This window comes from Acinonyx jubatus, chromosome D2 (assembly GCF_027475565.1).
Source record: "Acinonyx jubatus isolate Ajub_Pintada_27869175 chromosome D2, VMU_Ajub_asm_v1.0, whole genome shotgun sequence".
NCBI classification, from domain to species: domain Eukaryota; kingdom Metazoa; phylum Chordata; class Mammalia; order Carnivora; family Felidae; genus Acinonyx; species Acinonyx jubatus.
Window position 1 is genome coordinate 34858980 of NC_069393.1, and position 14180 is coordinate 34873159.

The 14180-nt window shown below is 41.2% G+C and overlaps 1 protein-coding gene across 8 annotated transcripts in view; it reads left to right on the forward strand.

Annotated features, from left to right (window-relative positions):
• Nucleotides 1-14180, forward strand: part of LRMDA (leucine rich melanocyte differentiation associated) — a 1031966-nt gene that overhangs the window by 240996 nt on the left and 776790 nt on the right. For 3 of the 8 annotated variants that reach the window (XM_053207076.1, XM_053207078.1, XM_053207077.1), the window contains one exon: nucleotides 11480-11586. The exons of the other annotated variants lie outside the window; for them this stretch is intronic. In XM_053207076.1, coding sequence (XP_053063051.1) covers nucleotides 11531-11586 — 56 coding nt within the window. In that variant the 5' untranslated portion in view covers nucleotides 11480-11530. The remainder of the gene's footprint in view (nucleotides 1-11479; nucleotides 11587-14180) is intronic. 8 annotated transcript variants of the gene reach the window in all.

Consider the following 14180-nt stretch of genomic DNA (forward strand, 5'->3'; position numbering starts at 1 on the left):
CCCTTGGCCTCACCCTGCTTGTGCACTGCCATCTATTATTCCATGAAGCCCAAGCTGTGAGAGCCTTGAGGTGTTTTTAGTGTGGTACCCCAGCTCTACCTTCACTGATACTTGGATATTTATTGCATTGGAGCTAGTAATAAAAGTATCATGACGTGTTAACTTTTAATTTTCTCAGATTTATGAGGAACACCAAAAAGCACACAGTATCTCTGGAATGTGTTGGAGAAAAGGAGTTAGTTTGTCACAAAATTTATTTATTTCCATTGGAAGAGTGCCAGTGCCCTGTGCTACATGGAATTTGATTTGTTGCAGAACATTTCATTCCTCTTCAAACTGTGTATATTTGTTAATGACTTGATTTATAGACCAAGAAGAGGCTTAGATATTCTTGGTGTGGAGATAGCCTAAAACAGTGACATCAGCTGGCTGTCAGAATTCCCATCTGGTTTCATTTCTTGAATCTGGAAGAGGGCTGGAGGAGAATTTTTGTGAATGTTTGTTGGGTGGGGGGGGGAATGTAGGTGCAGATACCCCAGGTCAAAAGACATACATAGGAATGAATCAAGGTTTAAAAAATAAAGCCTGTTCACTTTTAATGGTTGAAATTTTCTCAATTACTTCATTATAAAAAGTCACAGTTGAGTGACTCCACAATGTTTATTATCCTTGGGATACCTAAAAAATGCACGGAGTAGACACCTAAAAAATTGTATGTGAAAAAATGGAGATATGAACTGAGGACAACTCTAGCCTGCTTCTGTATGCAAAAAGATCACTCAAGCCCACACAGGAAACTTGTTGTTTTGTGTTTTGTCCTTCTCTGATAGTGGAGAAGCAGCAGTAGTATTAGGACCAAATACCATTCAGTGATTAACAGTGTGAATTTTGGCTTAGAGTCTTCTATCAAGGCCAACTACCCACTGAGTTAAAACACCTCCTCCTAAACTAAACATGGGGCCATCCATCCCTTTTCCCAGAGAGGTTGTTTTGTTGGTAGCATTCAGTTTATAAAAATGTGAATAAAACACAAAGTTATTTTTGCCTCTGGTATTTATTTTGGCTTAATTGGATGGCAAATATTCAGTGTTTTATAACTATGAAAATCCTTGTTGTAAAAGGTAGTGCTTGTCTCCCAAAGCTAAACTGTAGATGAGATCTATGGAAAGGGAAGAAAATGAGTTTCCTCTGTACGTGGACATTCATAGTACATATACACACATATGTATATACACGTACACAGACCCACACATGTACACAGAATCACACAAACATGCACATGCATACACGAACACACAGTTGCCTAGATAGACCTAAAAATATACATATTTACATAGCATGGTAATTTATTATTCAAACTAGCATACTTTGTAATGACTCCAAGAAAGTGGGTGCAGATTAGGACTCTCCCAGTCAACCTGGGATGCATAGTCACCCACTTATACAGTACGTTGTCTTCAAATATGACAAGAAGCTCTTAAGATTGGTTACTCTGTTATAGGGATTTTACACATTTATTCCATTACCATCGTGGTAGGGAGAAATTTAGTAAGGATTTCACATCCCTTAATGGAATTAGTCACTTTCTACTGAGGTGTTGAAGTTAATTCTGATGATCTCATCTATAGCATTGGCAGCATTATTAACAGATTTGCCTCTGTTGGCTTTCTCTAGAAGCCCTTGTTGTTTGCATTTTTTATAGAGGTAATTTGCTTTTTATTAATATAAGTCATAGAGAAGTTTGGCAACTGGGTACTCCACAGACATGCTGTTTCCTGTTCTTCGTTTACTTTTCTCTTGTCATCAAAATGTTGACAGCTGCATAACTCTTTTTAAAGCATTCATAACCTGACAGATATTACAGATATTTGTCATTTTACTTCCAGTAAGTGACAGCTGAAATTAGCTTTTCACAGTATTGGAGGATAGTGCGGGTGTAGTGAGTCCGGTCAAATTTGTATCACGGTTCTTTAATGTGTAAGTGATTGTGAGTCTTGTTAAGGATTGAGGACTGGAAAGATGTGGGTGGATGATCTGGTTATAACTGGTTTTGGGGTACACTGGAAGTTATACTGGCAGGACTGTGATCTCTCACAAGGTTGATAAGTCTCAGTGATGAAAGAATCCTTGGGACCATGTCCTAAAATCATGTACCTGATGTTCAAGCCCCTTTACAGAGCCTTAAACAGAATCTTCCTTTTCTGAGTGGAAGACTCCAGAACTGGAAGTTCCTTATCTGTTCACTATTAATCTTTTATGTCTCTAGAAGCTGCTTAACATTTGAAACCTTAGGGCTCAAACAAAATCCCCCAAATTGAGTCTCATTGGCCTTGTAGTTCTAAATGGGGCTTGCAGTGAATTGAATATTTGTGTCTTCCCTAAATTCATTAGGGGAAACCTCAACCCCTAATGTGAATGGTATAAGGAGATGGAGCTTTAGGGAGATACTTTGGTCATGAAGGTGGCACCCTCAAGATGAGATTAGTGTTCTTACAGAAGGGATCCCAGAGAGCCCTGCTCCATGAGGAGATGAGAAGTAGGCAGTCTGCAACCCCAAAGAGGACTCTTACTATAACCTGACCGTGCTGATACCCTCATCTTGGGCTTTTAGCCTCCAGAACTGAGAAAAATGTTTGTCACTTAAGCTACCTGTTCATGGCAATTTGTAATAGCAGATGGCCTGGACTAAGCAAAGGTTCTTTTGTATCCAGAAACCAGTCACTGTGGCCTGCTGGGGGAATGGGTTTCTGTTCATAGGATTAAGCCAGTTGGGCTCCATTCTGGGACGGGAGAGTGGAGTCAGTTGCATACAAAAGAATAGAGAGAAAACTAGGAAAATGTTAGGAAAAGGGTAGGGGAGATGGACAGGAGAGAGGTAGCCAACAATTGTCCAGTGACTGTGACTCATTTATGATGTGTATTTTATGTGTACATTGTTGGATACATAGTCATTTATAAGTCCTGACAGTGAATGAAAGTCCCTTGAGGACAAGGGCCTTGCAATACTGTCGTTTTAAAAAAATTTCTATCTACTCCAGATCATCTCACACCCCCTACATGTCGTATATGCACAATAAGAACGATGTGTGTTTTTTTTTTCTTTGCCTGATAATAATGTCCTCTAGATTGAAATATGCTGTAAAAGAAAATATCCAGTAATTCTACAAACTGCCATCAGGAGGGGGAAGCAGGTATAACATAAAGATAATAATAAAAGTTTAAAATAAATCACCAGAGTACATCTCTCCCTTATTCAGGTATAACTTAATTACATCATTGGATATGCTTTGCTATTGTGAATTAACCTGCTGGTGGGCATAGAGAAAACATTATATAAAGAGTACCTTCCTGTCTTTTTAGCCTGTTAAATGTGTTGTTAATGAAATTGGAAATTTCAGACCACTATAGATTTATCATAGGTGGTGCTGCATGAAGGGAAAGTTATATTAACCTTTTGTTGATTTGAAGTCATTTTATGTTATGCTCAGAAGCCCAATTAACATTATTGATTTGAATCCTACTCATCAAGATCAACTTATTTTGTGTTAATTTCCTTCAACACAGAGAACACTGAAACCAAACACAGAGGAGTTGCGACAGAATGATTGATTTGACCATGAAAAGCATGTTTTGTACCATAATCTTATTTTAATGCTTCAGTAGTTAAGTTGTGCCAAATTGCTTTTGATGAGGCAGTTTTTTTATAGTTGGGATCCTGCTTAGACCTTGCATTGGTTGGCTCTTTGTACAATAGAGGTTCATAAGAAACCATCCCATTTATCTTCTTGCTCACACTGTGCAGGTTGACTGTGGTTCGGCTGATCTAGATTGGGTGGCTCTGTTCTAGACACTGGGGTTGCTGCCTTGACTTCAGGCTATGTGCTGGATTCAGATCTCTTCCATGTGTGTTTGCTCTGGAGCCTGGGCTGACAGAGTAGAGGTTTTCTGAAGCCTGCTCTTCTCATGGTGCACCCGTGGAATGTGGGAGCCAAGCCAAGCCAAATTGCTGTGTGATGTGAGCACACCCAGAGCCTCTGCTGACCTCACACTGCAAAATTTCATTGGCCTGAGCAAGTCTCATGGTCTAGACCAGTATCAGTGGGACAGAGAGGTAAATGTGTGCATAGTGGGAGAGAAAGATATTGACAACTTACTGGACTGTAATCCAAATTATCATGGGCCTCTGGCCTTGTAACTCTTAGACCAATTATTTGTCATCATCATCATGGTATCAAACCAATTTCTTGACCTAAATTGGGAGACAAGCCTTCTGAGTTTGGCTTAGAATTCAACTTACCGAGAGACTGCTACTGTAGATCATGAAGTACTAGAGGACATTTTGTTTTCTGCTGGATCCCAATGGACTTAGCATGTAATAGACCCTCAGTATGTATTGTATGAATGAATGAATGAATGAATGAATGAATGAATAATGAATGACAATCTTGTTTCATTTGCTGAACAGTTAAATAAAACCGGGAATACATGACAGAAGTTAAATAGAAGGAAAAGCTATTAGGAGTTAAAGCAACAACCTTAAGAGTGTGTGCGTGTGCATGTGATAAACTGAAATATATACACATACAATATATGTGCGCACATAAACAAGTGTGCAAATATAGATCCTATATCTTACATAGCATATATATACAAGTACTATTTAATTTGCCTGATAACCTTGTGAGGAAGAAAAGTAATGGTCAGAGAAGCTAGATTTTGCAAAGGTCAAACACTTGAGAAAGAGCGGAGGTGGGACTTGAATGTCTGTTGTTGAACGTCAGATGTTCCAGATTAGGGCGGCCTCTCAGAAATGGGTGGTGAATTTTTATTTTTCTTTCTCACAAGGACTTTACTTTTACCTTGAGCCTGACTGTTTGACTCAGCGCAGCATTAATTCCCCTGAGACTGGTCTGTTAAAAGTGGACACATGGAACGTAAGAAAAACTGGAGCAAATGTCTGGAGATAGAGGGCTGCTTTCCCTTTCCATTTGAAATTAATGCTCACTGTATAAAAAACATAAAGCATATCCATCCCCAGGGACTTGCTTGACATTTTAAAACTTTCATCTGGTTTAATTCACAATGCTCGAGGAGGGGATTTACAGAATCCTGAGCCTTGGTGGCTAGTTGGCCGCCACGCGCATTTCTCCTCCTGTCATTGCCGGGCTGAGCTTCCTGCAGGCCCAAAGAAATTATATAGCTTATTTAACTCCCTCTAAAAACAATAATGGGCCTATTCAGATTTTATCTGTAATTTTACTTTGTTGTTGAGCAGTATTAATAATGCTGTTGTAAACCAGGCCAGGGCAGCACACACCACATTTTCTCGGCTTCAGTGGTAGCATACATAGCTGTTCGAGGAGCACAAAGGGAAACACGTAGATGGGCTCAGTGTAAGTTAGACATGCTTGCCTGGATGGGAGCCGTGTTAATATCACATCTTGCAGATTTGGCAAGAGCTTTAAGAGTCCTGTATTTCAAGCTGGTTTTTATAGAAACTTGCTGCAGAACTGGGCAGGATTAATCATGGCCGAGATAGATCACACTTAGTACAGTATTAAATTCCAGCAACGAAACGATGCAAAACCAGTTCATAACCTTATAAGAACATTGCATGCTATAGTAATCATAGAGAAATATTGTATATCCAAATTAATGGAGAATAAAATGTCATGCACTCTGTTTTTGGTGTCAGGCGAGGTTTCTAGGTGGTGTTCATTTCCTCTCCTTAATCCTGCATGAAGGCTGGCTGAGGTGAGCCTTGTGTCTTTCTGCGGTTTATCATCATGGTGGCCTTGTGCATGTGGAAGAGGTCTGCCCTAGGTATCTTTGGCTGGGCAAAGACACCTGAGAAGATCTTCCTTTACATTAGTTAGAAAGATTGCTCACATACCTACTACCTGCTAGACATAATGCTGAGGGTAAGGACTCCAAGGTGCCTGTGACCCAGTTTGTCCCCTCATGGAGCTGCCTCTGACTGGGCTCATAGCAAGCAGGGAGTTCATTGCAGTTCTGGAATGTGTCTCTTCCCCCACCTTTAATAGCTGTTAATAGATCTGATTTTTACCTGGGATAGATGTGCACATATTTAAAATTTTTTTTTATTAATTTTTTATGGTTATTTCCTGAGAGAGAGACAGAGTGCAGGCAGGGGAGGGGTACAGAGAGAGGGAGACACAGAATTCGAAGCAGGCTCCAGGCTCTGAGCTGTCAGTACAGAGCCTGACATGGAGTCTGAACTCATGAACGGCGAGATTATGACCTGAGCCAAAGTCAGACGTTTAAATGAGCCATCCAGGAGCCCTGACATACACATATGTTTTAGGGGATCCTTGAAAGATCTTTAGAGATTAGTTCTTGTATTGCCTGTGCCCAAGGGTAAAAAGTTTTGCCACTTCTGTTCCAGTTTGGCCAAAATACTTTGTTGGGGGAAGATGCATTAAAATATTAACTAGACAGTAGTGTGAGGGATTACCAATGTCTCCACCCTCCCTACCAAATATACCAACCAGTGAGAGATGTTAAAACAGATTCACATGAGGGACTATGGAATCTCCTTGAGAATCTTTGAAGAAGAGTAGAATTTGCAGACTGAATTAGGTCAAAGGATCTCTCTCAGACATAGAATTCTAGGCATGTGATAGGAGTTGTTATCTTTCACCTCTGTCCTCCTCTTTTTTTCCAGTAACTTCCATCAAAGTGAATTTTACCTCTGGGTCCATTTTGTAGGAGGCCCTGCCTTTAACTTTAGATTTTACTATAGAAAAGGACTAATTGTAAGGAAGTTCTTAGCCCAAATTCCTAAGACTTAACAAAAGTGAGAAAAGTCGTGGCTTGGGGTTTGCTGTAGACCTCAGAGTCAACCAAATGCCTACAAGGTAGCATTAGACTACAGAAGCTGATTGAAGGCCCTATTACAACCTGCTATCAGCACTTCTTCAGTCTTGGCCAATTTTGCTTTCAACTTTGTTGAGACATTATAAATTCTTCATTTAATTAGAGCTAAAACATTTTTCAAAGACTTGAGAACTGCCATGTTGACATGCAAAGGGAAGAAGGTGACAAAGAGAAATTATTTGGGGGTTAATGCCCACCATGCCATGCCTTGAAAAGGATTCACGGCATATCAGTGTTTGAATCCAGTGGCCTCAGGCTTCCCAGCTCTGTGAGGATGCCGAAAGCAGCCTGGAGAGTCAGAGGAGATGCTATCTCTGATCCCACCAAAGACAACACATTTCCTGCTCTATCTCAAGTTGTTCCTCATTACCGTGCAAATGTGGTTGGGCATCTGTATTTGTTGACATGCCCTCCACTTATTTACATAATAAACTCCCACCAAACAGCAGCAATTATTTCTTTTTCCTTTTTCAGTTTTAAAATTGGATCTTTTCTCTTTCTGGTAGTTAAGTGAGTCACTTAAATTTAATTTTATAGTCTTTTTGAGTTCAGATAATACAGACACTGATTTTGCCAGACGTAAAGCTAGTGCAGTCATGCCCTGCTTCTGGGAATGTTACTATACACATAACGATACCAATAAATAGAAAGATGCTTTCAGGCTTTTTAGCTAGAGGCTTAAAATGTGCCTCACTATATTTAGAAGTGTTTTGAGAAAAGATATTTCTTCTCCTTGAGGATTTGAAAGTTGAGAGGGTTCTCCTGGCTTCTGAAGGACAGGTTTACTCCCCCAGGTGCCTTTCAAATGATGGTAACATGGACAGTAGCATTTCAGGCCAGAGGTCACTGTATGGCTAGGAGGATTTCAACCCATTTGCTCAAATACTTGGAGGGATACGTCCTTAGAGAAAGAGAGAGGGCCAAGGTGAGTTTTTTGGCCTGCCCCATCCATCTGGCCACCCATTATCAATTCATTCATCCATCTGTCTTGTAATGTGTGTGTTGAGAGCTTGTTGATTTCCACACACTGGGGAAGCAAGATAAATAAGACTTGGCTTCTGACTTGGGATCTAGGGAACAAAGAGATATGTAAATAACTTCAGCATCCTGTGATAAAGGCTATGATTGAGGGATATACAGTATATAAGGGGATATATTGACTAGAGGAAGTCTGGATAGCTTTGCAGTAGAAGGGCAGTTTGATCTGACTCTGTTAAGAGAGAGCAGCCTATAGAAAACAAACAAAACTAACAACAGCAATCACAGTAACAAATACAACAACAGTTGTATTGTTAACAATAGTTAACATTTATTGGCTGCTTACTATGTGGCAGGTACTGAGCGCTTTACATGTATCATCTCATTTGATCCTTAGACCAAACACATGACGTATGGGGCCCATTACCATTTCAGTTTTACCATTGAGGACTCTGAGGCATGGAGGGATGAAGAAGTTTAAGGTCTGGGTATAAAGGCACAGAGCTGGCATTTGAACCCGAGCCAGCTGGAGAGCAGGAATGCTGGTCAGAAACATTCTCTACCCAAGGAATGGTGGGCAGGGTGGTATCAAACAGAAGGGCTTAGGGAGGAGGGAAGCCCAGCACAATGGAGCAGGCTGGTGTGAGCACACACCTTGGGTGTCTGTGAGTGGAAAGGCAGAGGAGGTTGGGGGTGGTGCAGGATGTGGTAGGAGGCTTGCACACTGGAGTGTGCCTGGTGTTACTCTCGTGCCTTCTGCCTGCTGTCTCTTTTTAATTTCTTTAAATGTTTATTTTTGAGAGAGGGGGAGGGAGGGAGGGAGAGAATTAGCCAGGGAAGGGCAGAGAGAGAGGGAGACACAGAATTTGAAGCAGGCTCTAGGCTCTGAGCTGTCAGTAGAGAGCCCGACATGGGGCTTGAACCCATGAACCATGAAATCATGACCCGAGCCTAAGTCGGATGTTCAACCAACTGAGCCACCCAGGTGGCCCTGCCTGATCTTCTTTTTATCCTGTAGGTCTCACCTTAAATATGACACTTGCTCTGGAAGGTAATCCCTGAGCCCCCAAATGAAGGAAGAGCCCCTTATTATTTTTGTTTTTCTTTCATGGTGCTTGTTGATCTATAAAACTTAGCTAAAAAGCAGCTCTCTCTCCAACCAGGCTGTAAGCACTGGAGAGAAGGGACTGTATCTGCTCTGTTCACCCTGCATTCTCATGTTTAGTCCCTGGCACACAGCAGGTGCTTGATAAGCATTTGTTGGCTGGTTAGCTGGTTAGTTCATGGACCCTTTACTTATTTTCCTTATTAATGGTTCCTCTGCCATTGTTTATTTTCATAGTATTATATCTCCCACATCCAAGTGCCGCAAACCTTAAGCCATCGTCATTGGGAAGTATTCAAATAATACCAAATATTTTACCTAAAGACGTATTTTCCCTCCAGAAGCTTTGACTCAACTTAACATGTTTGCAACATGAAATCACTTCTTTAGATTTCTTTCCAGCCATCCCATCAGATCATAACTCGTAACAACAAGGCACAGTAAAAATAATAGTTGAGCAGTAGGCTCAGCGTAGCTGGAGAAACAAAGGGTTTGGAGACTTACTCAGATCCTACTTGATCTTGAGAGGTGGCCAGCAGATTCTTTTAGGCTGACATGCTTCTCCAGGTCATCCTCTCTCAGGTCCTTAGTGGGGAACAAGTGTGTGCATTTGCATGTGTGTGCATATGAATCAAAAAGTGTTCTATGAGCTGTTTGGCCCACAGTTGATAGAGGAGCCAGCCTGTGCTCCTGGAGGATGTGAGGGCTCTCCCTCAGGCAGGAGTGCTGCACATTTTGGGGGTGCCTGGTGTTCAGGTTCTGTGGGGGAGTGTGTGGGTGGCAGAGCCGTGCGCTGTCATGGTATACCATGACCGTGCGAACTGGTATGCTACTCAGGCCAGTGTTTTCGGCACACAGACAGGCGGCTTTCCAAGATGAGGGGGTTCCCAGTCTCATTTTCATCAGAAGTGACTGGCGAGCTGCTCTTGGGAGAGAAGGCTTCTGTACTGGTTCTCTCAAAGCCTTAGCCTGCCAGTTCTCTTGCTCATGTATCCGGCTGGCTCTGCGTGTGATATTTGTTGATAGAGCCATAGAATCTTCATATTCAATCCTTGGGTTGGACTGATACAGAAGCTTTGAATTTTAAACATTTTTTAATGTGGCTGACCTCGAAGAATATATTTCCCATTACAAACTGTGCGTAGGTAGATTTACATAACTGAATGAGAAGTGTGGCAAAACACTGCTTACCCTTACTGTGTGCAGTATACTCTGATATGTTGTATTGTGTTAAAAAAGGCTAGAAGCACTCTGGAATTCAATTCTACATCCAGCGGGTCTTTGAAAAACAGTGGCTAGATCTCCCAGCCTTCATTGAATCTAATGAGGAGATCTACTCTGATATCCTTTTATGGGTGAGGAAGAGATGTGTACGCATGATCCCAGTATCACATGACTAGTTAATGACAAATTGGGGCCTTAGCTCAGGTCTCCTGACTTTGGTCTAGTATCTTTACATAAATACCTATTACTCGAAGTATCTTTTGTTGTTGTTGTTGGTGTGTGTGTGTGTGTGTGTGTGTGTGTGTGTGTGTGTGTGTGTGTGTTTGACTCTTCTGGTTAGGTACCAAGTGGCAAACTAATAGTATATAGGATTTGACACCCTATACTTGTTCTACCCGGACTTGTTAACCCACACCCTGTCTCCCTTTGCAGAACCCTGTTACCTCTTGGCCAGTTGACTAAGCCAGTTTAAAGCTGTATATGTTGTACTCCCAGAAGCAGCATGCATTGTTCCTGCTGCTTTGGGCCCATAGTCTAAAATGCACGTGGTTTTTGTCTTCAAATACTTACTGTCTAGTTGGACTGATATGGCAGGGCTTCATTTCATTAGCAGAAGCGTAAATGTATAAATAGGGTATGAGAAATGTGCTTTGGAAAAGAGGGTCTAGTCTGAGATTTTGTCCCTGTGAAAAGGAATCTACTTCTGTAGCAAGGAAGCTTGGAGCTCTAATCACAAGAGAAGAGAGTGGTGCTGGAGATGCCCAACCTTAGTTTATTTATTAAAAAAATTTTTTTTAACGTTTATTCATTTTTTGAGAGACAGAGTATGAGTGGGGGAGTGGCAGAGAGAGAGGGAAACAGAATCCGATGGAGGCTCCAGGCTCTGAGCTGACAGCACCAACAAGCTCTGAACCGACATGAGGCTCGAACTCATGGACCATGAGATCTTGACCTGAGCTGAAGTTGGATACTTAACCCACTGAGCCACCCAGGCGCCCCACCCAACCTTAGTTTAAATTGACCAAGTCTATCGTCCTGGTTATCGATGCCATTACCTTCGTCCTTCTCCATGGGCTCCATTACCCCTTCTAAGACTGAAATCTGTCCCCTTGAGGCAGGACACAGTGTCTGCCAAGTGTGGATATGGCAACAGTATTTGGCAAGCTCACATTGAAAATATCCAGTCTAAAAATATGGGCACAATGTAACTAGATATTTAAAATCGGACCGATTTCACCAAACCTGGAAAATGCATTTTCTTTTCCTCACCCTCAGCTCACCCATGAGTACCTTGAGTTGTTTGAGGCCACTGTGAGTATTGCCAGCATGCCTGAATCCCTGAGTGAGGCGAGACAGGAGTGGTGGACAGGGAAAAGAGGCAGGTGAGTGTTGCTGGAATGTCATTGTGCCTGTATAGTCATTACAACTTTGTTTCCATAATGCTGAGCACAGCAATTGAGGAATTCAACTCCAATGCATTATTTTATGGCTTGGGATCATCTGCTTTGATTCTGGCACTTGGGCTACTACCGTTACCTGTATATTTGAACTTGTGAGAGTGGGCACCCTGTGTTGCATTCACCCTGCTCTATCGAGGGAGCCCTGAGCTACTTCCTCCTTTGAAAGGCAATAGGCAGCTGTTGTGGTTTTTGCCCATCATTCCTACTGTTGGCTGAGTGGTGCGGAGGGACCCCTTTCCGTAATATAGTGCTTTGGCTGGTGTAATTCTGATTTAGAAAAACAGCTTCACTTGGAGAGAAACATTAATTAGATGCAAAGAGGGAGTTATTTCCTCCTTCGGGTGGGGGAGAGTGGGGAGTGAGGGAGAGAAAAAAGTACCACAAATAAATTATCTCCTATTTGTGCAATGTTTTATGCTTGTCAGCTGTCTGTTGCCAGAGAACCACAATGTAGCTAAATACTTGTGACACCTTGCCCAATCAAGGTATAGCAAAAGGATGTTATGGGAACCTCTTTGTGACAACCTGTGCTAGTTTACATTAGCTTAACCAATCGCTTTTTCCTGTGTGCTTGGAGAAATTTGTTAAATTAATTCAGTTGCAATTAGCAGATTTATGGGAAAGTACCCTGTTATCCTTTAATTGGAGAGCATAAAACTACAAACTGAATCCGCTAGTTCTATTTGTGTAATAGGCAATCTATCTACGACAAGATTTGATCGATGGAGTCGTATGATGCCCTTGCCTTGTTTTATATTGGCTGTCAACGCTTAACTGGGACTGAAGTATCTGGGTAACAAAAATTGATATAATGACTTAATGCGCCTTATTCTCTTTGAGCTACATCAGTTTAGAGCACTTCTGAGAGAAAAATGTCTGGAAAATATCAGGGAGTCATTTATCAACCTGCTTTCATTAGCATACTGCCTAGCTCTGGCAAGGATTTGAATAAAAAAAAGCAGGATGGTACAATTTATTTCAGGCCCCATATTTCTTGGATGAAAGGAGACTTCTAATAAAAGGAAAATACAGAAAGATGCTTTTTCTAGCTGGTTTTCCCCTAACTAAAACCCTACCCCAAAAGCTTTTTTGTTTGTTTGCATTTTTGCTGTTAGTAATATTCCGGAGAACATATTCCTGGGAAGGTAATTAGAAAAATAATGCAAAGTGCATGGTGGTTATGATCTATAGAGAAAAAAAAATGTTTAACCAAAAAAAAAATTAGCCAGAAATACCCAGGTGTGTCATGAGTATGTGTGTGTCTGTCTCTCTTTGCCTCTGTTGTGTATGTTTGTATATTTATAATACACCGTTAAAGAGTGAACATGGAGAGAAGTTCTCTACATAAGTGGGTGTTTTGTAGCATTAAAGAATTTCAGAAAGTTAAGATACAGCATTTTTAGTTTTCTGGAGTTGGAGCTGAGGGGAAATAGAAACAGATCAAAATGTTTGTATAGTGGGCAAAATGCATTTGGTATTATGGAGTCATTTGTCCTACCCACCGTAGGATGGGAACCACAAGAGGTAATAATAACTGAGAGGCAGTTGTACGGGAGTGAGTCCTTTTTTGCATGAAATTTTTATGCATCAGTCAGCCTGCATAGAGTGTGCCTAATGTATAAAATAAATTGGTGCATAAATCAGATTAAGAGCAGCATGTTGCCAACTTTCGCATTTGCACACAGGAATTCAATATGGATATGGAGGAATTCCCATTTTTTTAATCCCTAATAGGGTACAGGGAATCTCTCAAGTAGACATTGCACACAGGGACATTTTATTCACTTATCTCCCCCACTTCTCACCCCAAATAACAACTGAAGCAGTGTCGCCAATGGTAAGAGGAGCAGTGCGGGAGGTTTGCAGATGCCAGCTGTTATATGGAGGGTAGTGACACAATATTTTAAGATAATATTGCAGCCCTGTCTATAGCTCCTAATTATGGCAAGGAATTGGTGTGCCAATCGATAGTGATTTATGGTGGGGATAAGCTAGTACACACTGCTCACATTGATCTGCATGTAAATTCCTTGACATAATAAGAAGTTATTACCAATGACAGTCACTGTCTGACTGCTAATTCATTGGCACATCCTCCCATCAGTGAGAACCACAGCATCTGCATACCGTGTGAGTTTGCCCACTGTTTGCCTCTTATTAGTCAGGCCTGTGTATTTGGTGCTCGATGGGTGGCTATTGAGTAGATGAGACTTGAGGTCATGCTGACAGTGTCTCTGTGAAACAGCAGTTCTGTGATTAACCAACAAGACAGGAGGTGTGTCTTATTTTAAAGGAAGAAATACCTATAAGACTTTGACTCTGGGTTAAAAAAAAATCCTAGTTTTCTTAAGTATTGTATTTATTAATGCTCTTCACACTATTGCCCCCAAAGTCTCAGATAGCAAATTATCAATTGATCACAATACAATTGCTTTTGCTTTACCCTTTTCCTCTTATTATGCTTTTTGAAAGTCAGATTTTTTAACCATATAGCTTTTTTGCTTCTTAAATCCCCT